Source organism: Bombyx mori, chromosome 6, assembly GCF_030269925.1.
Source record: "Bombyx mori chromosome 6, ASM3026992v2".
Classification (NCBI taxonomy): Eukaryota; Metazoa; Arthropoda; class Insecta; order Lepidoptera; family Bombycidae; genus Bombyx; species Bombyx mori.
In genome coordinates, this window is record NC_085112.1 from 13,429,536 (window position 1) to 13,453,593 (window position 24,058).

General features: G+C 38.2%; 2 protein-coding genes across 2 annotated transcripts; one reads left to right on the plus strand and one right to left on the minus strand.

The window, feature by feature from the left end:
* Positions 1-4,217: 4,217 nt before the first annotated feature.
* Positions 4,218-5,345, plus strand: LOC101741342 (uncharacterized). The gene has a single exon (XM_004923496.5). The coding sequence runs from the start codon at positions 4,218-4,220 to the stop codon at positions 4,929-4,931; it is 714 nt and encodes a 237-aa protein (XP_004923553.1). The 3' UTR covers positions 4,932-5,345.
* Positions 5,346-7,877: 2,532 nt separating this feature from the next.
* On the minus strand, positions 7,878-20,918 carry P37k (37-kDa protease). The gene is given in 7 exon segments (NM_001135203.2): positions 7,878-8,209; positions 8,336-8,507; positions 9,450-9,644; positions 10,936-11,098; positions 13,188-13,350; positions 14,254-14,440; positions 20,814-20,918. Coding segments are annotated over 6 exon segments (990 nt in total). The 5' UTR covers positions 14,432-14,440; positions 20,814-20,918; the 3' UTR covers positions 7,878-8,090.
* Positions 20,919-24,058: the final 3,140 nt, after the last annotated feature.

Here is a 24,058-nt window from a genome sequence, read left to right on the forward strand (position 1 = left end):
CACCAAACGTCATAGCAATCAAATGTCATCATAGATTAAACACTTAAATATTGAAATGTCATGAATCTCAACAATCTTCCATGATCCTTTTTTTTTTTTTTTTATGATTGAAAGTTTACTGGTGGCCCGAAGGCCTTTCCAGTTTCACCAGGACAGGTGGGCGAGCAAAGGCTCAGCCAAGCATGATCCTGTCTGTCAAAATGGATAGACTTTTTGGCGGGAGCGCGAGGAGTGAAGTTGTGTGATTTGTTTTATTTTGTCTATTTAGTGTTTCTTCGGGTTTAAATGTGTAATAATGGTGGTTTATTAACTGTTTAATATCTGTGAAAGTGCACAAATGTGGGAAAATTAAACAAAGCTGCTGGACGTAACTTCTCGGGATCCTCCAAAAAGTCCACTGAAAAAATCTTAGTAAATGACCACCATTTTACTGAGATTATATTTCATCCCATATCATCTCATTTCATTTTATTTGATTTCATCCCAGTTTATTAATTTCTCAAATTAATCGTCTTCATTTCATTTCACTCCATAATATCATTTTTCATAAAAATATGAATATAAATTAAAATAAGACATGACTTAAAGGTCTCAGTTAGCAGGTCATAAAATCCCTTAAAAAAAATGAATATAATTTAACCATAGACCTATATAGTATATAACACAAAATTTCAGTTCAAGTAAACATCCATGAATTTAAGTAGGTACTGTGTATTTTGCATTAAAATTTCGATTTAATACATTTTTATTTCCCTCCGTTTCAACCAATGACTTAAAAACCCCTACATTGACGTCCAAAAAAAATTTGTAGATCCCTCGTGTCGTGGGGTATCCGAATCACCCCCATGTATGTTCCGCGATTTTTGATAGTTTTCGAGTTATGAATTTTTTTAAATTTTCGAGAATTTACGACCTGGCCCACTTAAAAATTTTTTTTTTTCAAAATTTGAAGACTTTTCGTGACTTTTTTTTGCAATTAATTTTCTATGAGTTGTTTTTTATGCATGAAATAACCAGCTTCGTTACATTTTTAGAAAATGTAAAAATTTTGGTTGAAAAGAAAAAATTACGGTCGGTGAATAGGACTTACGTTTTCAACTTTAAAATAAAAACCTAAACAGATGATTAAGTAGTTTCTAAGTGACTTTGAAAAATGCTCTCTGTTAGACTCTCAGCTTTCATAACCGATAAAAAAAAGTAGTGCTTAACGGGCTAGTTTGGCTAAAATTGGCCTTCAAAGACAGCGAGGTGGAAAATTCTTAAATTTTTTTGGTCTTACAAAAAAATTTTATTTTGAAAATTCTATCATTCGTAATGTTAATTAACGATAGAGAATGCTAGAAATTAACCAAAACATATCGAGGTTGTTTAAAAAAAGTTTCAATTAAGAAGTGGTTAAAACACAGATGATAATGTCAAAATTTATTTTTAAAATTTACAAAAGGTTTTCAAAGTTACCACCTCCAGCAGCAATACACCTTCTACACCTGCGTAAGAAATTGTCTTCTAATCGGCTAAATTTTCTTTTATCCTACCTACGCTGATTAATATTATGCTATGTATCTTTCAGCGCTCGTTCATTTTTTTTTTTATTGCTCATATGAGTGGACGAGCTCACAGCCCACCTGGTATTAAGTGGTAACTGGAGCCCATAGACATCTACAACGTAAATGCGCCACGCACCTTGAGTTATAAGTTATAAGTTCTTCTATAGTTACAACGGCTGCCCCACCCTTCAAACCGAAACGCATTACTGCTTCACGGCTGAAATAGGCAGGGAGGTGGTACCTACCCGTGCGGACTCACAAGAGGTCCTACCACCAGTATTTACGCAATTTATAATTTTGCGGGTTTGAATTTTATTACACGATGCTATTCCTTCACCGTGGAAGTCAATCGTGATCATTAATTGTTAAATACGTATTTCATTAGAAAAATTGATACCCGCCTGCGGGATTCGAACACCGGTGCATCGCTACATACGAATGCACCGGACGTCTTATCCTTTAGGCTACGACGACTTCAAATGAACACACTGTGACACATGTGAACGCATATATATATCATTTTTTGGACATATCTCCCGGCGAGGAAATTACTCCATAGAGCGCCTTGTCGTTCAGGGCAAAGTAGAAGGCACCAGACCGCGTGGAAGGTTGCCCATGCGATGGACCGACCAGATCAAGTCGGCAGTTGGCGGCAGTTTGCATGAGTGTACCAGGCTCACCACAAACCGACAGGAGTGGCGATTGCTCGTGAGGTGCATAACATCTGCCCACAGCAATGATGCTGGATGATGACCACGACCGCTCTGACAAGAGTGATACGACATACGAATACGAAATGCTGATAGCCTTGAGAGGCTATATCAGCTTCTCCTTGACGTGTAGGTGAGCTCACGGGGCTGAATCCGGGTGTGTTGCTAACACTGGCCCTAGCAAGAGCAGTACTTCACAGAATCTACCACTGAATCGGAAACGCGACCCACTGAGAAGATCCGGCGAGAAACTCGGTGGACTGTGTCTATGGCTTAATTCACTCGTCGAGCCCTTCGTCGTAAGCGACGGGTTCGACAAGGACGATGACCGGTGCTTGTGGTACCTAAAAACACCGTTAATGAATCGTGAGGATCAGTAATGACGTGTTTAGGGCGACGTCGACTGTTTACCATTCGGTCTACAGGATCGGGTATGTCGGCTAAAAGCTATCCTGTTCTCTTTTATAACACGTTTGGCTTCTGTAATCTTCTGCCTCAGCTTTTCTTCACTAGAAAATTGTCTTTAGACCTTAGCTTTCCTGCAGTTAATTTTGGTTAGTTAACAAACAAATTAACCTTAAGAATGATAAAATTGTCCAACTTTTTTTTTTGTCAGACAAAAATTTTTTTAAGAATTTTCCACTACGCTGTCTAGTAGCCCGTTAAGCACTACTTTTTTTTGTTGATTATGAAAGTTGATAGTCTAGCGCATATTTTAAGGTTACTTAAAAACTATTTAATCACCTTTTTAGATTTTTAATTTAAAGTTGAAAATGTAAGTCTTATTGACCGACCGTAAATTTTTCTCTTTACACCAAAATCTTTACAACTTCCAAAAAAGTTACGAAGCTGTTTATTTTATACATAAAAAAACAGCTTGTAGAAAATTAGTTGCAAAAAAAAGTATCGAAGAGTCTTATCATTTAAAAAAAAATTTTTTAAGTTGGCCAGGTTGAAAATTCTCGAAAAATTAGAAAAAAAATCTTAACTCGAAAACTATCAAAAATCGCGGAACATACAGGGGGGTGATTCGGATATCCCACGACACGAGAGACCTAAATTTTTTTTTTGGACGTCAATGTTCCGGCCACCCTGTATATATAATATTGACTGTAAAATTATTTTGATTTGAACATGATTTGATCGATAGCGCTCGGTACCCTGTGTTAATTATTATCTATTACATGAAAAAAACGTTTAGTAAAATAGGGATAGGTAAGCTATTTGTATCTGAATTCCAATGATCATTTAGTGCCTTAAGAACTTTCAAAAAACAATTTAAATGTATAAATTTTAATAGTTAAATATAGCTGAATATACTAGTTCATGTAATTTAATTGTTTCAAATAAAAATTATGGATAATGGGGAGAGATTAAAAAATCAACGACGAAATTCAAAAAAATACAAATAGCCACTATAAAGTTATGGCTGTAAAATTAAATGCAAAAGATTAAGTAATTAATAGCTTTGATAAGGATAAAACTGTTTTTATTCTGCTGAATCAAATTGAAAAAAAAAAAGAAATTAGCCACTTTCACAATATGTATTGCCCGTTGTTTTAAAAAAAATTCATTTGCTCTAGGCTTGTGTGATTTATCCATGATTATTTTTGTAATATTTTTTTTCAAAAAATTATATCTGGAGGAATTTAAAAGTATTGATTGATTGAATTTCCGAACTGAAATTTCAAAAAAATTTTTACCTTCATTGATATAAGCAGCATATTGATATTGTTATCTTTCTCACACTCACTATGTGTCACATAATTCTAGACTACTCTTGTAAAGGCTATGATAGAGAATTCTAGAATATTCAACTGGAGCGTGATACAGCTGTTGAATTGGTAAGTTTTTGTTTGTTGCGCAATAAAAATTATAAAAACAATGTAAATAGTTATTCAACGCAATAATCCCAAATTCCAGCTACACATAGACAAGAATTCATAAGGTTACTACAGCCATGGCGAACAGCGCCTTTATGGACAAATTACGTTCGTTTCTTGGTATTCGGCAAGAGCCGCCCCGGAACGATTTTCGAAACCCAATCTGGGGTTCCGACGATGAAGACGACGGAGATGAATTATACTCTAGGAACGAGATGTCCGCTATCATAGATCCAATGGACCTCCACAGAGATTTCACCAAACATATGCACGAAATGTTTCGATCGTTTGGAAGCATGTTCGGTGACGTACAGTCATTCTTCCACGATGAAAACTTTGATTTTCCCGGAATCAGCGACTTGCCTTCCGACGAAGGTTCCAACCACGGTAACATCAGAGATTACTATTTGAAACCCGGCTATGACAACCACAGAGAGGCTCTCAAACAAGATGTAGATTTAGATGGGAAAATATCTTCTAACGAAATATCAGGACTCTTGAAACAAAAGGATAACATGCAGGATGCCAATCAGAAGCCACTTTTTAATGGTAATTTGGTACCGGGAAGATCATTCTGTCAGACTATTATTACAACAAGTGTTAAGAAACCTGATGGAACAGTAGAGACAAGGAGAATTGTTAAAAATGGCAATGAAGTAACTGAAGAGACTGTCACATCAGGCCCTGTGACAAATATCGTCAACCCCACGATGGACACCATGACCACAAGCTTCATTTACAATGGTGTAATTTCTGAAGTTCTTTCATCATTGTTCCGAAATTTTTATTAGAACAAAATATTATTCCCATTTGATATATATTGATAGCCATATTATAGTCACTTTAATTTAAGATACTAGCTTGTAATTTTGATATCAAAATAAGTTATTTTTTCCAATCATAAGTAACTGGAAATCCGTAGTTCTTCCTCACATATAAACATTACAGTATAATCTTTAAATAGTACCTACTAACACGTTTTGACATATTTAAATATCAATGAAAGAGAAATAAAACAATTATATTATCTAGAATAAAATAATGTTTACACATAATTCATTGTACCTGGATAGATATTAATATGTAGAATGGACTTTTTACATTGTGTACTTATTTATTTGTATATTTTTTTAAATAATGAATGTATTCCAAAAATAGAAGTTCAATAAAATTTTCATTGCTTCTCTTATGTAATTAATTTGTGATATTTGTGTTTATTCCCTTACAAATTATTGCTGTTCTTGACAGAACTCAAATGTGCTAACTGTTTGTCTGTCCCAGTACACATCGCAATGTCCTGTGGCTCATCTTGAGATGAGATCTTAAGATGAAGTCTCTGTATCTATGATTCATTCATTTCATACCATTCAAACTGAAGAGCCTTAATGCAAATTTAAAAAACAAAACCATGATTTTATAAGACATAACTAGTTGACTCGGCAGACTTCGTAGTGCCTCAATCGATAAACAAAAGACCTTTTTAAGACACTTTTGTATAAAATAAACTTAAAACAAACAAAAGGAATCCGTCCGACGGGGAACAAATCAAAGGAAAAACGGTAGGCAGCGGCCTGGCTCTGCCCCTGATATTGCTGACGTCCATGAGCGACGGTGACCACTTACCATCAGGTGGGCCGTACGCTCGTCTACCTACAAAGGAAATAAAAAAAAATATTTTTATTTAATTCAGAGCGTATTCATATTTATCTACCTTTTAAACCTCTGGACTTACACAAATAATTCTAGACCAAAATTAGTCAAATTGGTCCAGCCGTTCTCGAGTTTTAGCGAGACTAACGAACAGCAATTCATTTTTATATATATAGATATATTGAAACATTACAGTAACTAGACAATCATTATCAGAATATGTTGCTCATATGTTGAATAAGGTGGACCCTTAAATAAATATATCGCACATACGGTGCCATAACATCAGCTATACAATTTTTGATAAAAGTATAAGAAAATCCACTCTTTTAATAGTTATTAGTTGGATGTTTGCTTTTACTGATAAAGTTGAAAGTTGCAGCTTAAGTATTATCATTTTATTTCTGTAGTCGAGAAGAACTATATAATTCTAATAAGATGTTGAATTTTCAAACGCTTCCCCTGAAAATTTTAATAATTTGTATAAGTGATGTGATAGCATAGGTATATGGATACCTACCGATATTAAATTTAGACTGACTTTTTTTAGTTGACGAGCTTTCTGTTACTGTTTTTTTTCATACAACATAGTTTCAGGTCCAGGACTAACCATTAATTGTGATTAGCACTAAGAATCCGTATGTATCTCGAGTAAAAAATAGTGCGCGTGCAACTTGGTGCAGGTGTAAGAAGTTAAACTTCTTTTGCGGTGTATAGTATTGTGGTCTTTTTAATTTTTCATCCATAAATCAAATTTCTCTTGTAATAGGGAATGCTGTGTATAAGAGAAACGACTTAGCTCACTTTTTCCTTTCCCTCTCCACGGTCGCGCTCTGTTTATTTTCTCTGTCACTCGTCCTAAATTGAATATTTTCTCTAGCCCTAGGTAACGAATCTGTCGTGAGTTAATTTATTCATTAAAAGAAGAAAAAAAAAATTTTAAATTTCAAAGAAGTTTTACTTCAAAAAAGTAATTTGGATAAATAAATATTACTTTGTTCGACACTATAATTGATCGTTATGCTCGCAAATATTTCGATGTAATTTGATCAAAGCGAAGACCGCGTGAAGGCTTCCTACCACGTAATTTTAACATTTCTCCCACCCGGTGCATTTTATACTCATATTATGGAGCTAGGGAAACTCGGCGAAAATAGGTAGGAAAATAATAAAAAACACTATTTATAAATAAGTTTTATTCACACTAATCAATCATTTAGTCCACAATAGAGAGCTTGCCTAGTTTTCATTCAAATAAATTATAGTAAACACGCGAGATATCGTCTTGCAATATTAATTTCATTATGTTAAAATCGAAAAAGTAAATTATTAAATAAAGCAAAAAAACCCTACTCTATTAAAAACCTTTAAAGAAAAAGTGGAATAATATAAAACTATAACTATGTTTAACGGGTTTTTTTGTTTTATTTAAGAATATGTATAATGTATTATAATCATTACTTTTTCGCGGTGGCCATATTGAGATATTATACACAATGTCACTGTCACAACTGAACCAAATATAATAACACCTCCAATTTTGAAATTCGTTAAGAGGACTTTACAGTTTGTTATGAAATTAAATAAACAACATACATAAGCTCGAAAAACATTACTTTCCTTGGCATTTGGGTAAAAGTGTTGAAATGGATTGTGCAATTTCAAGAAACAGGAGATACAATACCTCGTAGGTACCTATTTATAATTTTCATTGTTCTCTAAAGCACTTTATGACTAATAATAATTGATAAATTAGGTACCTATTAAGTGAAACCACTATTATGACGCAGTTGTCATTTGCGGTATTTGAATAATTTAATAAATGCAATGAAATTGTTATTCTCAACATACAACTCTGGAACAACTCATTTTAGCAATAATGACGTCGAGTTCTGATTTAAAATTGATCCTCAACAAGTATTATCGGCAATCGTGTAATTTTCTCGTATCTGTCTCGAACGTTTGAAATTAGAGGAAAATGAATAGTCCTTAAGTTTCCAACAGTTTAAGTATAAATGTTTCCGACGTGATTAACGGATAAAATACGCCTATCAGAATATTGCAGTGAGTTGATCTCTAATAACCTCTAATAAATTAAAATTTCATATACCGTATAATATATTAAACATTAATTAAATTTATCTGAGAAACAATTTGTAGAACATATCAGTCAACCTCCGATAATAACGAGGCACCAAGAAGTAAAACAAAGGTTTACAATTTGACATTTGAACAATTAGTTAAAAGCCTCCCACGAAAATCTGGAACCAGGGTGCGATGTTTAAACTATAGCAGTGTTTTTATTGACAATTGCAGGCATCGCGAGTGTTCTGTTTAATCCAAGTGAGGTATCGATTGACACGTGTATAAACGCCTGGTTTGTTTGGTCGCGCGCACCCTTCGCCCCAAGACACGACACCTAAAAAAATGAACATTGACATTACAATCCACTATCATAATGCATAATTGCGGACCTCAGATTTACATCCCATAATCCCATTTGAGGTCGGGTGCTCTCGTACCTTTGCACAAAAAATCTCCTTACCGACTTCAGAGTATTTTGATGTCTCAATTTCAAGAACATGCATCGGTCCACCCGAGTCTCCCTGACAAGCGTCACGGCCGCCCTCTGGCTCTCCAGCGCAAATCATATTATCTGTTATCCGATCACCGTAGCCTTTACGACATTCTTCATTTGTCACAATCGGTACTTTCACCTGGAATTTCAGTATTTATATTTATGTCGGAAAAACCATTAATAATTTGATGAATGATATGTTCTATTAGTTTTAGTTGGTTCAACTATAACAAGCCACGTCTACCGCCCCTAACACGTAGGCGAAAGTCCAGCGATTCCCTCCTAACCCATAAAAAGATCTATTATTGGCCCGTACTCTTATTATTTTGTCGATATCTGCTGCGAAGCGTTAACGCTTTCCGGTTTGAGCTTGAGATAACCATAACACAATTAAGAGACTTCATATCTCAAGGTGCGTGGCGGCTTTTACGTAGCGATATCTATAAGCTCCGGTGACTGATAACATCATTATCAGTCGTGAGCTCTATATACGACATCTACCTCTGCGGGTTCACAAGATGCTCTACCACAAGTAATTATGCAACTTATAATTTTAAAGTCGAGTTATCAATAGCCTCATATTTAATAATGATTCTTTGCAACAAACCATGAGGTCGAGGGATTTTTGCAAAAATCACTCTTATACGAATTTATATTTTTTATCTTGTTCTCAGGGTCGCCACATTCAGACTAGTAATTATTAACTAAATTTTCTGGTGTCATTGGAACATTCAAACCAATTATTGGAGATTGGAGAAGTTGGAAAACGGACACCCCAAATTTTTGCTTCTAGTTTTTTACTGAGTCATAAAAAACAATGTAGTTATAATTGTGACTCTTTTCTGTCGAAACCTATAGTAATTATTGACACAATCTTATGATATCATAGGTACATTAAAACCAATTAAATTACGGATTGGAAAATGGACACACTAACTTTTTGGATCTAATATTAACAATTCTTTTACTGTGACACAAATAACAATGTTGTTTAGTAATTGCAACTCCCTACTGTGAAAACCTATAGGGATAAATAAAATATTTTTACTGTATTGATCCTCATAGCATAACTATCGCTCACCTCCTGTAATGCATTGGATACAGAGCCACCTTCCTCTGTAGTTCCCCAGCCTGTGACAACACCCGTGTAATTGTTATAGGAGAGTCCAGAACTGGGTAAACAGACCGGTCTTAGCCCGACGTCCTTGTCGTCATCCGTGGCAGTGCCGTTGTCTCCTTCACTGCGAACTCGCTTCAATGCACTGCTGAGGTCTACCTGGAAGTTGGTGCCAAATTTCGTGGATCACCATGTGATGTTTACATTTATGAAAACTCTGCAAGTTTCTTTTTTGCCTTCCTAACTACCAATAAGCACGAAATACTCCGCCTGAGAGAAATTACCAACATCTGCTCTAGCAAGAGCAGGGCTTCGCTGAATCTTGCGATATCGCGAAGGCTTCGACAAGGTCTGTCATAAGGTCTTTCTGTCGAAGTTATTAATCCCCAAGGGACTCTGCAAAAAGATCGCTATTTTTTTGGTCGGCGGAACATCACAGTAGTCGACGATGCGTTCACTGCGAAGAAGGACCCTTTCATCATAGCGCCGCAATTCCAAGAAGTATCCCTAGAGCTTTCTACAAGTATTGGAATATTTTGGCTCCACGCTTCGAGCGATTTCCAATATCAGTAAATTGGAAAGCAGGACCAAGCTACCATTAAAGATGCTAAGAGTCCTCCACAAAGCGAAGTGGTGCTTCAGGGCTACACGGCTGGACAAAGAACTTTTCTTTACATAGCACAAGTCCAGCCTCGCGTGGAGTACTGCTCCCACCTCTAGGACTACCAACTTGACAGCTTCCATTTAACTCCGTACAGAAGAGGGCCGTTCGGATTGTCCCATTCTTCAGGGATCGTTTGGAACTTCTGGGTCTGCGAAGGAACTTCGGTTCTCTCTGTATTTTATACTATACGTTCCATAGGGAGTGCTCTCAGAAATTTTTTGAGATGACCTTATCATCTCCTTTTTTTTTTGAGGGAGCAAAGTTCATCTCTACTACTTAGAAACACTGAGTGCATCCGCAGCGCGATTCTAGAGATGTTTTCTGCCACACACCATCCTTATTTGTACTGAACTTGCCTCTTCAGTGTGTCCTGCTGCTATAACATATCTTTTTTGAAACGAGTAGGCAGAGGCCTAGATGTGCACCCTGGCATCTCTGACATCCACAAGCAAAAGTAACCACTCACCATTATGATTTTTTTTATTGCTTAGATGGGTGGACGAGCTCACAGCCCACCTGGTGTTAAATGGTTACTGGAGCCCATAGACATCTACAACGTAAATGTGCCACCCACCTTGAGATATAAGTTCTAAGGTCTCAGTATAGTTACAACGGCTACCCCGCCCTTCGAACCGAAACGCATTACTGTTTCACGGCGGAAATAGGTGGGGTGGTGGTACCTACCCGTGCGGACTCCCAAGAGGTCCTACCACCAGTGAAAAGCTGTGAAGGCCGTATGCTCGTCTGCTAACAAGGGCAATAAAAAAGGCGCCGAGCCCAACTTACCCTCTCAGCTAGTTTTAAAAGGGCGATATCACTGTCGTAAGTTCCGGGATTATACCGCAGATGACGAATGATGTCAGACACCTTTCTGTCTATCGTTTTAGTTTCGTTTACTTTAGAACGATCGTGCTCCAAGAACCGAACTGTAATCCGTTCCTTGCGGAATCTGCGGAATAAATTGGTGCACCACTAAAATCTTGTTAAACATAAGTCAACATACAACACGAGATACATAAGCGTGGTTTCTTGAGAGTTACAACTTTAACTAGGCCTGTCGTTGTGCGCTTCGCCACCCGCGTGCTAAACTGACAATGCTATCTTTACCCCTGCTTATCCTGGTAGGGTTTTAGAAAGGAATTGCATATTAGATAAGGCGCCACTATGAAAAGTCTTGTTAAGCATAAGTCAACATACAACACGAGATACATAAGCGTGGTTTCTTGAGAGTTAGGTATAACTTTAACTAAGCCCGTCGCTGTGTGCTTCGCCGCTCGCGTGCAAAACTGACAATGCTATCTTTACCCCTGCTTATCCTAGTAGGGTTTTAGAAAGGAATTGCATATTGGATAAGGAGCCACCATGAAAAGTCTGCGTTTGTGCGGCGAACTCACTTCACGTCCGTTCCATTCCCAATAATGATCATTTGCATTTTAGTACATAACAAAAACGACTTTTATGGTTTAATCTTGCGCTTTATAATTGTTTTGTATATTATTTGTAACGTTTCGAATACTTTTTATTTGTGGTCACGGACGTCGAGCGCGTTCAGATGTAAAAAGTAGTATAAATTATGTCTAGGATTCGCGAAAACCGAAGAAAATACTAATCAGTTACTTCTGGTACGTCGCTTGTTAACTTGTGTTTTGCAATTATCATCCAAAGGTTATCTGACCGTATCCAAGAGAAAAAGTAAAAAGAAATCCAATTTTTTTTAACACTTTGACTAGGTATCCTTTTTACTACTGCTTCCGTCATTTTGAAGTTACTTATAAATACGACGAATGAATAACGGCATTGGAAAAAAAACTAAACCTAGGTTCTCACGTATACGTATACGTATTATATTAATGGGTATATTTAACAATGCAAATACCAGTTGCAGATACTTATTTTAAACTCTTGACTACAAATATTATTGCTGGAAGAATATGTCAACAATCAATTTTCTATAATACCTATTTCATTATCGTGCTGTTTATTGGCAAATCAAATCTAGACGGACTCTCTGTTACACACGACTTAAAGCGAACGACTTTTTTTTTAATGCTTTGAGGGTTGGACCAGCTCACAGCCCACCTGGTGTTAAGTGGTTACTGGAGCCCATAGACATCTAACACGTAAATGCGCCACCCACCTTGAGATATAAGTTCTAAGGTCTCAAGTATAGTTACAGCGACTGCCCCGCCCCACCCTTCAAACCGAAACGCATTACTGCTTCACGGCAGAAATAGGCAGGGTGGTGGTACCTACCCGCGCGGACTCACAAGAGGTCCTACCACCAGTAAACAGTATAACAGTGTATTATATAGATTGAATATCCTCTGGACTTTAAAAAAAAGATCAACTCAAACTATTCCTACACGGTATATGGAAATCCAAATGATAATATCAACGTCTTGGCATCGTTCCAATGAATAGAAAATTTACTGCAATTCAACAATGAGAATGATGTCCGTTTTCGCATGCGTATTGCACAATTATGCAATAGCTAACCGTTTGACATTCATCCGTGGGCCTCGAACGACTGGTCTGGACATGTCAAGTTAACAAATGTTTTCTTAATTTATGCCTAATACAAAGCACGAGAATTGCATCGCGTGATTAGCTGATGATAGAAGCACTGCTAGAATCGTCAAATTTATTTTCTTAATCTTTGAAATCCTAAACAATATTTAATAAGTCTAATGAAGTATTACAAGCAACGTGATTAATGATTAATCACGAAACATTTGAAAATATTACACGTACTTTTTGGAAAGAGACAATCAATTATAGCTTCTAAAGCGACTATTTTTTTAAAGTACCAAAACGCAAATTTTATTTATTCTTCATTGTGTTTGTTCATTTTATATTAAAAACAATTGAGTATGTAAAAAAAACCTTAAATAAAAACTATTCATATGGCTATTAAGCACCGAAATAAATATACCTATAAATACTGAAAAAAAGCGCACACATGTGTCAATGTCTTTGTCAAGGACTTCTTGAGGAGGCTAAGCAGTGCCAATGCTATTAAAACCGAAAAAACATCTTACCCTGAAGTACAATGAGCAGCTGTCAAAACGTACAGATCACTGATAAGTGCACCACCACAATAGAATCTTCCGCCGTACAAAAGAGCGGCCATCCAGGGGTACTCCGTCTCTTTCGTTTCATATCCGCCCACGATGCGCCGACGAGTGCGTGCTATGCCGCATTCTGAAATTATTACCATCGGTTTCGATTTTTTTTACTAATTAAGCGGATGGCCTTGAGAGGCCATTTCAGCGTCACCCTAACAAGTAGGTGAGATCACGGGGCTCAAACTGGACGACGTTGCTAGCAAGAGCAGTGCTTCGCAGAATCTACCACCGGATCGAAAACGCGACCCACTGAGAAGATCCGGCGAGAAACTCAGTGGGCTGTGTCTGTGGGTTAACTTACTCGCCAAGCCCTTCGTGATTACATTAAACTAACAACATTAGCATAAGATTAGATGGTAAAATTCTCCGAAACGAAAGAAAAAGAAAACACAAAAAATATATTATATATATTTTGTGTATGTGTGTATATGTTATGTCCACAAACAATCTTCACAACAAAGCAAAAACGTCATTACTGGTAATATGGTAGACCAAACAGACCAGCGAGAAACTACTCAGGTCAGGTACATGAAAATCGTTGTCCCAATTAAAATAAACTTTTGAGCCTCATATTCCAAATTAATCGACGATGTGATCTATAGGTATATAGGCGCCAATACTCAATTTTATTGAGCACGACGAATTAGAGGTTATTCCATCCAGAATCCATCCAGATCCGTTTAGAATTTGCGATAGAGTCGAGAGCTCTATCGGAACTAATTAAAACTACTTTTACAATTTAATTTCGCTTTTATTTATTGTCACTTTATTACTGTCCGTTGTCAGTCAGTCATCTTTAAACACGAAAACTGTACAGAGTTCGAAAAGTCTGAAATAATATTAAGATGACAATAACATACGACCGTAGAAAATACTCTAATAAAACTGTTTTGTTTCTTAGTGTCAACTTAAGCACTATTCTAATAGTTAAGCTAATTTATAATGTACTAAAATGGGTCATGCACGACGCAGTACTCACGACAGCTTGGGCAGTCCTCGGGCGGGTCGTCTATAGGTCTTAAAGTCGTGGTAGTCGTTGTGCCGCCAAGGAGATTGTTGATCCAGTCTATAAATCCTTTATCCTTCTGACCGATGGGCCGCTGGGTGTAGCAGCTCGACCAACCAACCAGGCAGATCATAATCACTGGCCATTTCATTGTTGATAACTGGAAAATTGTTAGACCGGTTCAATATTTTTTTCTTTTTTCCTATCTATGTTGATAGCCTTGAGAAGCTACTTCAGCTTCGCCTTAACATGTAGGTGAGCTCACGGAGTTCAAGCCGAAGTGTTGCTAACACTGGCCCTAGCAAGAGCAGTGCTTCGCAGAATCTACCACCGGATCGCAAACGCGACCCACTGAGAAGATCCGGTGATAAACTCAGTGGGCTGCGTCTATGGGTTAATTCGCTTGTTGAGCCCTTCGTCGCAAGCGACGGTTTCGGCGAGGACGGTGACCGGTGCTTGTGGTACCTACGAGCACCGTTAATGAATCGGGAGGAACCGTAATGACGAGTTTAGGGCGACATCGACTATTTACCATTCGTAACTATTTACCAGTCTACAGGATCGATTCCAGTTCAATAATAAAGCAAGCTAACGCCGAATTCTAAAGAAAGTGAAACTGTAACAATGTCAAAGAAACCTATTCTGATACACAAAACCTGTGTCGAAAAATCCGGTATACATACATATATTTAAACCACAGTGTACCTAAGAATTGTGAAAAAAATAGTTACGGCTTTACGGAAGAGCCTTCTTCCTATTCGTACACTCTTGACAGAGTGGTCGTGGTCATGCATCAGTCGGATCCTGCGATACCGATGCTGTCGCGACGCCATGTGGCACGATGTTTCGTAGAGTGAGAGCAATCATTATGTTGGGGTGAGTCACAAACTTACTGGTGGACATTACTGGTGGTAGGACCTCTTGTGAGTCCGCGCGGGTAGGTACCACCGCCCTGCCTATTTGTGCCGTGAAGCAGTAATGCGTTTCGGTTTGAAGGGTAGGGCAGCCGTTGTAACTATACTGAGATCTTAGAACTTATATCTCAAGGTGGGTGACGCATTTACGTTATAGATGTCTATGGGCTCCAGTAACCAGTTAACACCAGGTGGGCTGTGAGCTCGTCCACCCAATGCAATAAAAAATAAATAAATAAAAGATTTTATAAGGTCGGTCCATCGTGTTGGAGATCGTCCGCGAGATCTTTTGCCTTACTGAGACTCTAAGTTCTTAGTTTAAGGAGCCGTATCTCAATGTTAGCACAATTTTTTTTATCTGCCATCAAAAGGACGAACCTACGAAACGTGATCGCAAGTATTACCTTACATCATCTATGTTAACATTTACATCCAACCCTTTCTTCTTTTAATAAGCGTTCGAAAGGAACAGTAACAGTTTTGTAGAGAAATGTGGTGTTGGGATGCTTTTTTACTGCCTAGATGGGTGAACCTTGGCTTGGCTTTCTGGTCGCAATCTACCTTGAGACATGAGGATGAAGTCTTAGTTTTATTATGTAAGTGAATTCCTACTATTCAAATCGGAACGTATGATTGCTTCATGTCAGAAATAGGCGAGTTGCTGCCACTTACCCCTGTGGTCTTATATTGCGCCCTACCATTCGTTGACCAGTCGTCATTCCCTAATACAAATACTTAAAGAACGCTGCTCCCCATAATCCCCTAATCGCCTCTACCTTTTATTATTCTCGGCCGAAACCACAAAACCAAAACATGTGGACCAGTGTTCATTGACATCTCCAGTCGCAAACAATTCGAATTTATGTTAATGAACGCATAAAATAAATATTCAATAAGGCTTTAGATCACTTTACTTGAAGATCTAAACGAGGTGACTGATTTTGTTCATTAACTACTCTTTTTTTTTCAACGTAAAGTGACATCTGCTCGAAACTAAGAGGTAACGAGCACTTGAGTTTCGTGCCAGAAAGGGACTGCACTATATTCGACGTCATTTTTCACGTGCACCATAGAATTTGGTTTCCCACCATCAATTTTGTTGGTCATAGACAGAGCAGCCCGCCTCAAATGGAATCCCTACAAAAAATTGTGACGCTCAAATCTCCAACCTTTCTTGGCTCTTTTAAATTTTATTATTTTACTGCTACGTTAAACAACGCATTAGTAATAAACAACAAAATAACAGCATTTTTATTTTAGTCTTAATCTCTTTAATGCAAAGCGGCTGCTCTTTAAGAAGGCAACGCGTTTGCCTGTTACAGTTCAGAGTAATCACTCAGAATCAAGGACATCGGAACCAGGTCAAGAAACCCGCTGCTGCCAGTATTGAAATGTACCGCTACAAACGATCAGCCATCAACATCCCATTTGCATTAATAAAATAAAATTACTCGCACGTGTGTGAGGAATTAAGCAGGCATACGCAAAACGTTTCCGCGTACAACATACATACTAGTCGTAAATTGCATTGTGAATCAGGAAAACCGCAAAAGAAATCACACGGCCAATACAAATAGTTCGGCGTATTTCTTAGAACCTACGTTGTTGTGCCGAGTGACTTAACTTGCTAAATCGGATATGCAAATCGTAATGAAAACTGAATCGCAATAAATTAAAATCATAACTAAGATATACAAAATATTTTACAGAAGATAATTTTATCATCATTGTAAAATTTATCAGTCTAATTCTATATCGGATGACGCCTTATTTGATTACCGAAGCTTTTTTTTTTTGGTCAGGAGGAAATCGCCACACTTCCGCCCTCCACTGGGGATGGAGGGCGGGGCATGTCAGAGTCGAACTGACTAAAACCTCCTATCGCTCAACAACCAACGTCCAAACCTCGTAAGAGACAGAACTCATGAAAAGGCAAGGGGGGAAAGTGAAGCGCTTAGTGTGGAGCACATCTCTCCCAACACCCTCCCCCTCGGGATGCCGAACCGGCGGTCGTCGGCGCCACGACCACCAGCCGTCTCGGTCGGCAGGCTATCTGAAACCCGCCTAGATGGCGCCGGTTAGAGTGAGCTATCCTACGGAATACCGCGCTGTGCCAGAACCAGCGTGGGTCGAGGATAGCCGGCTTTCGATCACCCGGATGCTCTTGCGTAAAACGCGTGCAGAGTAGCTTGCACGTCGTCTTCTTAGCCCCCCCTCGCCGGTCCCCAGACCGACATGTGAGGGGGACCCGAAACACTTAGAGGGCCAGGGCTTGGGCGAGATCCGTCTCCCTGGCCCCCGCTCGACGGCGGCGGGATTGTGCGTCTCTCACGCGCCCCGCCGCCTACTTAACCATAGACACAGCCCATTGAGTTTCTCGCCAGATCTTCACAGTGGGTCGCGTTTCCGATCCGGTGGTAGATTCTACGAAGCATTGCTCTTGCTGGGGCCAGTGTTAGCAACACTACGGTTTGAGCCCCGTGAGCTCACCTACACGTTAGGGTGAAATAGCCTCTCAAGGCTATCAGCATAGGTAGGGATTTTTTTTTATCCTAGCGCACTCCAGTCGGCGCGCAATTAATATGGAATAGGTACAAATGTAATAGGTTCGTTGAAAGTGCCAAGGCCGGGGCCCCATAATGTCGCTGATCCCACATCCTGCACCTTAAGTAAAGCCGCCTATAGTGCCACAGTGGCTGTAACATTTGGCCTCGCTCAAATGGAAACCTAATTGTCACTACTTATCGTTGTAGTTACGATTTTCGACAACGATGAATCGTGGAAGAATACGCTCAAATACTGCCTACCCACGATCTCGTAAAAAGAAGCGCTGGACCGTAAGAGAGAAAGATCTGATCTGTCCTGCATGTATTTTGGGCCGCCTCGATGTGTTCTCGAGGAACAGTTTTTTTATTATTATTGAAGGATTATTCGTGGCCCGGAGGCCTTTCCAGTCTCATCAGGGCAGGTGGGCGAGCAAAGGCTCAGTCAGGAGGGGTGGGATATCCTAACAACTGCCCGAGCGCCTCCGAAGGAGACATAACAACTCAAGGCCAATTGTTTTGCGAATGAATCTACTACGGGGTCGGAATCGCGACCCACTGAGAGGATCCGGCGAGAAACTCAGCGGGCTGATGCATGGGTAAGGCGAGGACCGGTCCAAGAGTTTTCACCGTTATAAAGAGTCAAAGGGTGAGTGAAGGTGATATGACGCTATTCAATGACCGCTAGTTCGACACAGCGGCATATTATAATGATACATGTGGCACCATTTAGTCGGATTCTGGTCAGACAAATCAAAATATCAAAGGTCTGGTGTCTTGTACCACCATGGCCTTAATTTGTACCAAACTATTGCCAAGGTTATTTAGCTCAAGACAACCATGGCACGTGGGGCGACGACCGACAACCCAATCCTCGGCTACCAAACAAAAGTGTAATGTTCCCTGTCGTATCACTCTTATCAGAGCGATCGTGGTCGCCATTCGACATCATTGCTGTGGGCAGAAACATAAAGCAAGGGGAAACCACTGCGCTAATCTTCCCAAGAAAGTCTTTATGAAAAGTGTAATAGATACATCATGTCCAGTGATTATAAAAAGCTGAAATGATATGGTAATTATAATTGAGTTGCCACACAGCAATGGAGCGTAAATTGCGTGTTTCCCAACATTCCCAGAATGATAGTGAAACTCTGCGTTCTTATATTTCCACTTTTACTTTCTTTAAAAAAAATATATTATATTATTATTATAGTCCAGATTTATTTAAAATCTTATTAATAATACACTTTTTTTTTTTAAATATATTTAAAATAAAAAAATTAAAAACACTATATAAATATAGATGATAATAATACATATACAAATCTTTAAATATAATATGATTACATAGACAAGTAAACAATGCCATCTAGTCTTAAATGGTTAACAAGACGTGAATGCTAAAACATGACATCCAAGTTTCAACTGTAATGATTGTTTCACCCTTGAAGTCGCAACAAACACATTACTGCTTCTCAACAGAGATAGGCAAGGTAGCGGTACCTACCCACTTAGGCTCACAAGACGATCTACCATTAGTAAAAAAGATTTCGAAAAATGAACTAAAACTAAAACCTTAGACAATATACCAAGGTTAGGTATTGGCGCGACTTTAGTAAGGCTAGTAAGACTTGAATAAAATATCGTTATCACCTTATTATAATATAAAAGTTATTATTTACAAATCAAAAGTCTAATAACCGGACTCAAACGATGATTTATGGTAAGATAGAAAGAAAAAACTTGTTGATTTGAGACTTAGAAATATATTTTTTTTATTGCTTAGGTGGTTGGACGAGCTCACAGCCCACCTGGTGTTAAGCGGTTACTCATTACGCGGTCATTGTAATATTTGCGGTGCCTCGAATCCTTCACAGATTTCATATTAAAGAACAACTAAGACCTATCCGTCGACATTTTAATACTAGCTTTACGAGTCGCGGAAACCGAAAAAGCACTACAATCCATTTTCATGTCAGTTCCACTGACTCGAAGTCAATCGTGTCCTTCTTCAAACGCGATTGTGGAAAGCACCTAACGGTAAGCAGCTGCTTGGCTCTGCCCCTTGCATTGCTGACGTCCACGGGCAACGGTAACCACTCTTCTTCTGGTGGGTATGCTCGTCTGCCAACAAAGGCATTATACCTGATCCAGCAATTTCGAAGTTTGTTTTTCTATTGCATAGGTCGGCAGATGGACATCCACAACGTAAATGCGGCCACCCGCCGTGAGATATAAGTTCTAAGATCTCAATATAGTTACAACGGCTGCCCCACCCTTCAAACCTAGTAATAGGCAGGATGGTGGTACCTACCCATGCGGACTCACAAGAGGTCCTACCACCAGTAAAAACAGTATACAAATTAAATTTATTAAGCACGTGGATACAAATATTGAATCCCTTTCAAGTGTGCACTATGAAATTGAAACTTCGTTCTTATTATGCGGCAGGCGTCGTGATTTGTGTCCTGTCAATGGTAAAGATTTAAAACGTTAGAGAGTTTTATCGCACTTCCTATATATTTAAATAAAATGGAAAGTTCGAGGCTTTAATTATACGTACTTAAAGTAAGGCAAATTATGTTGAGAACATTTTTTTTTTTTAAATAAAATATACATTAATTTTCTACTTGCATTTTATTTAAATAAACAACATGTTTTATTATGTAAAAAAAACAACCTAAAAACACATATAGTGCAATAAAAACAAACTTGATTTTTATATACTGTATTATAGTGCATTTTTAATAAAATAAATAATAATTAATAATAACTGAGGACAAATCACACACTGTCATAGGGCCCCAAATTATAGGATTCCCTGTGTTATGCCACAGACTGACATACATATATAAATATGTTTAAATACACAAATATATAGATAATAAACACCCAACCAATGAACAAACAAACCAGTTCACACCACACGCACAGGCATTGATAAAATTACTCAATTCTTATTAATACAAAAAAAAAGTTAATAGTTTAACATAACTTTCAAAACAAAACAGAATATTAATTCAAAAATTACCTCCTAACACAGACGTGGTACAGACAAAAAATAATAGGTACGTACCAAAATATCGATTGACGATATGCAGAGATCTATAACACCAACGCGTACGTATTCAAGGCCCGAAATCAAGGACGGCGAGCGACTTTGACCACCGCGATGCTCGCACTGAACGAAAGCAGTGAAAGAACTAATACTTTCACCGAGATCTGTGCCACGTCGTCCTTACCTCCACATTGCATGTCCTGGGAGCCCGCACGCCTAGTTATAACCAATGCCGACGCGATAATAAATTCCAGAGCATAATTCATGGTAATCTTTCTCTGTGAATGCCGTAATTATATTATGAACTGATGTGGGATTCTAATTTGCCTACATGCAAACGTTTAAGTTATCTGTTTAAATTGGATGCTCGTGATTGTAACGATTAGTGAACAAAATCTGTATCTCAATAGAGAAACAGTTTGTGTGACAGTTAATCCCGGTAGCTATGATCCCTTTGGGTAACAATCATCCCTTTTGATAAGGTCGATACTTTTAAGTAACATATTTTAAGTAACGTTTTCATATTTAGTTGAAAATTGTACCAAAGATGACGTTCTTTAAAATTGTAATTCAATGGGAATGAAATGCATTTTCAAGAAATAAAAAGTAACTCGTGTCACTCTAGTGTCTATGAACTACCAGCTCTATAGCATCAGTTACCACAAATAATACACTTTATTTAAACATGGCAACGTTTCTTTTTTTTTGCGAATCCCTTTTATGTACATATGCATTAGTAGATGACAATTTCTGGGTTTTTTTTATGGCCCTAGTAGGCAGAGGAGCGTACGGCGTATGGTTACCGTGGTTACCGTCGCCCATGGACTTCAGCAATCCCAGAGGCAGAGCCAAGCCGCTGCATACCGTTAAAGCCGCTGCTTACTGCTGGATTTGAGTAGAATACGTACATTGCAAAATATTGTCATAGACACCTCATCTATGCCAAATTTACGTCTGTCAGCCTGATTGCTCCGACGATCTCTAACGAGTTCATGATATATCGCTTTTTTATAATTACACGAAAAAGTTTGTTCTTTTGAAGAAATTAAAGTTCACTCAGAGACCGAAACTCAGTACTTTTCCAGTCTTCATTTTCTCCACGAATCCTTGCCACAACGTGGTTTGAAAAAAGTCCTCATCGTAAAGTTCGAAGTCGTCGTGGCCTAAAGGATAAGACGTCCGGTGCATTCGAATTGAGCGATGCACCGGTGTTCGAATCTCAGGCGGGTACCACTTTTTCTAATGAAATACGCACTCAACAATTGTTCACGATTGACTTCCACGGTGAAGGAATAACATCGTGTAATAAAAATCAAACCCACAAAATTATAATTTGGTGTGGTTATAAGTGAAGTGGTTCCTGGTGGAGCCCATAGACACATCTACACGTAAATGCGCCACACACCTTGAGATATAGTTCTAAGGTCTCAGTATCGTCACAACGGCTGCCCCACCCTTCAAACCGAAACGCATTACTGCTTCACGGCAGAAATAGGCGGGGCGGTGGTACCTACCCGTGCGGACTCACAAGAGGTCCTACCACCAGTAATTACGCAAATTATAATTTTGCGGGTTTGATTTTTATTACACGATGTTATTCCTTCACCGTGAAAGTCAATCGTGAGCATTTTTTAGGTACGTATTTCATTAGAAAAATTGGTACCCGCCTGCGGGATTCGAACACCGGTGCAACGCTTCAACACGAATGCACCGGACATCTTATCCGTTAGGCCACGACGACTTCATAAAATTTAATTAATTAAAATTAAATTTGAATTAAAAATAGTGTAAGAAAAAATGATTTTATTGTAAAAAAAGCGTGGGATGCATGGTATCAGTAGTTATAAATATTTTATGAACAGATATGAGTAGAAGGGTTATTTTGATAAAATCCTGAAAAGCACCCCATTTTTTCTTACACTATTTTGAATTTAAATTTATTAAAATTTATTTTCTATTTTTTTGTTGGATTTTCTATAAAAGCGTATTTTGTTAGTTTTTTTAAACTATTATTTATTTGATATTTAAAAAATCGTTGAAACGTAAATCAAAATAGTGATTAAACGACTACCGCTACTAGCATTAGAATAAACAGGGCTACATAATAAGTTTATTTAAAAGTGGACGAAAAATGACATGAACAAACTAACTTCAACGACTCGGTGGTGTAGTAGCTAGCGCCCCTAACTGTGAAGGTCGTGGGTTCGATTCCCACAACGGGCAAATATTCGGGTGATGAACAGGTTTGTTTGCTCTTCAGTTGTTTATTATCTATATGTGTATATATTTAAACGTGTAAGAGAAGAGATAGATGCTCTCGAAATGTGGTGCTGGAGAAGAATGCTGCAAATATCGTGGACGGAGTTCAGAACGAATCAGTCAATTCTACAGTAACTCGGCATCAAGTAGCGTCTATCCTCCATCGTTCAGAGTCGCATTCTCACCTTCTTCGGACATGTGTCGCGACGGGGTGACGACTCAGATGAGCGCCTTATGGTGCAGGGCATGATTGAGGATACAAGACCGCGCGGCAGATCACCGTTACGATGGACCGACTAAATAAAGGCAGCTCTAAACGCTCCCGTTAACGAGTGCACAAGAAGGGCCGCGGTACGCGAGGAATGGCGACATCTTATGAAGTGCACACCACCCGCTATGATGAACACGACCTAGTCTGCCAAGAGTGCAAACGACTAAGAAGAAGAATGTATGTATGTCAGTCTCTGGTAACACAGGAAATCCTAATTTAAAGTCGGATGACCTTGCGGGACTTCTTCCCAGTTATTTATAATTAATTATTAACTAGAGGTCCCGCAGTAGTCGAAATTCGACTATAATTAATTGGAATTGTAAGTTTGTACACTATTATGATTGTATTTTATACTTCTACATTCACAAATTTTGTCAAGGCTACACTCTAAAAAAATATTAATAAAGACAAACAATATTTAATCAATTCTCAATTTGACCACAGACGTCAAGAACAAAAGTTTGACAATAAATAGTATGCATGCGTGTGTGCGTCAAATACATGATATGTAGTGTGTGTAATGTTTTCTTTATTGATTTAATGTATCTTTTATGCATTATTTAAAAAAAATATTTGCATTGTGCACTTCTTCTCTATATTATCTATAAGTGTGGAAAATCTCATACTCCTCCGTCCGCGCAAATTTCGTAAAAAGAGATACAAAGTTTTTGCTTCACGTATTAATATGTATATTATAATTATTTTTGAATAATTAAACAGTGGGGTTATGTTT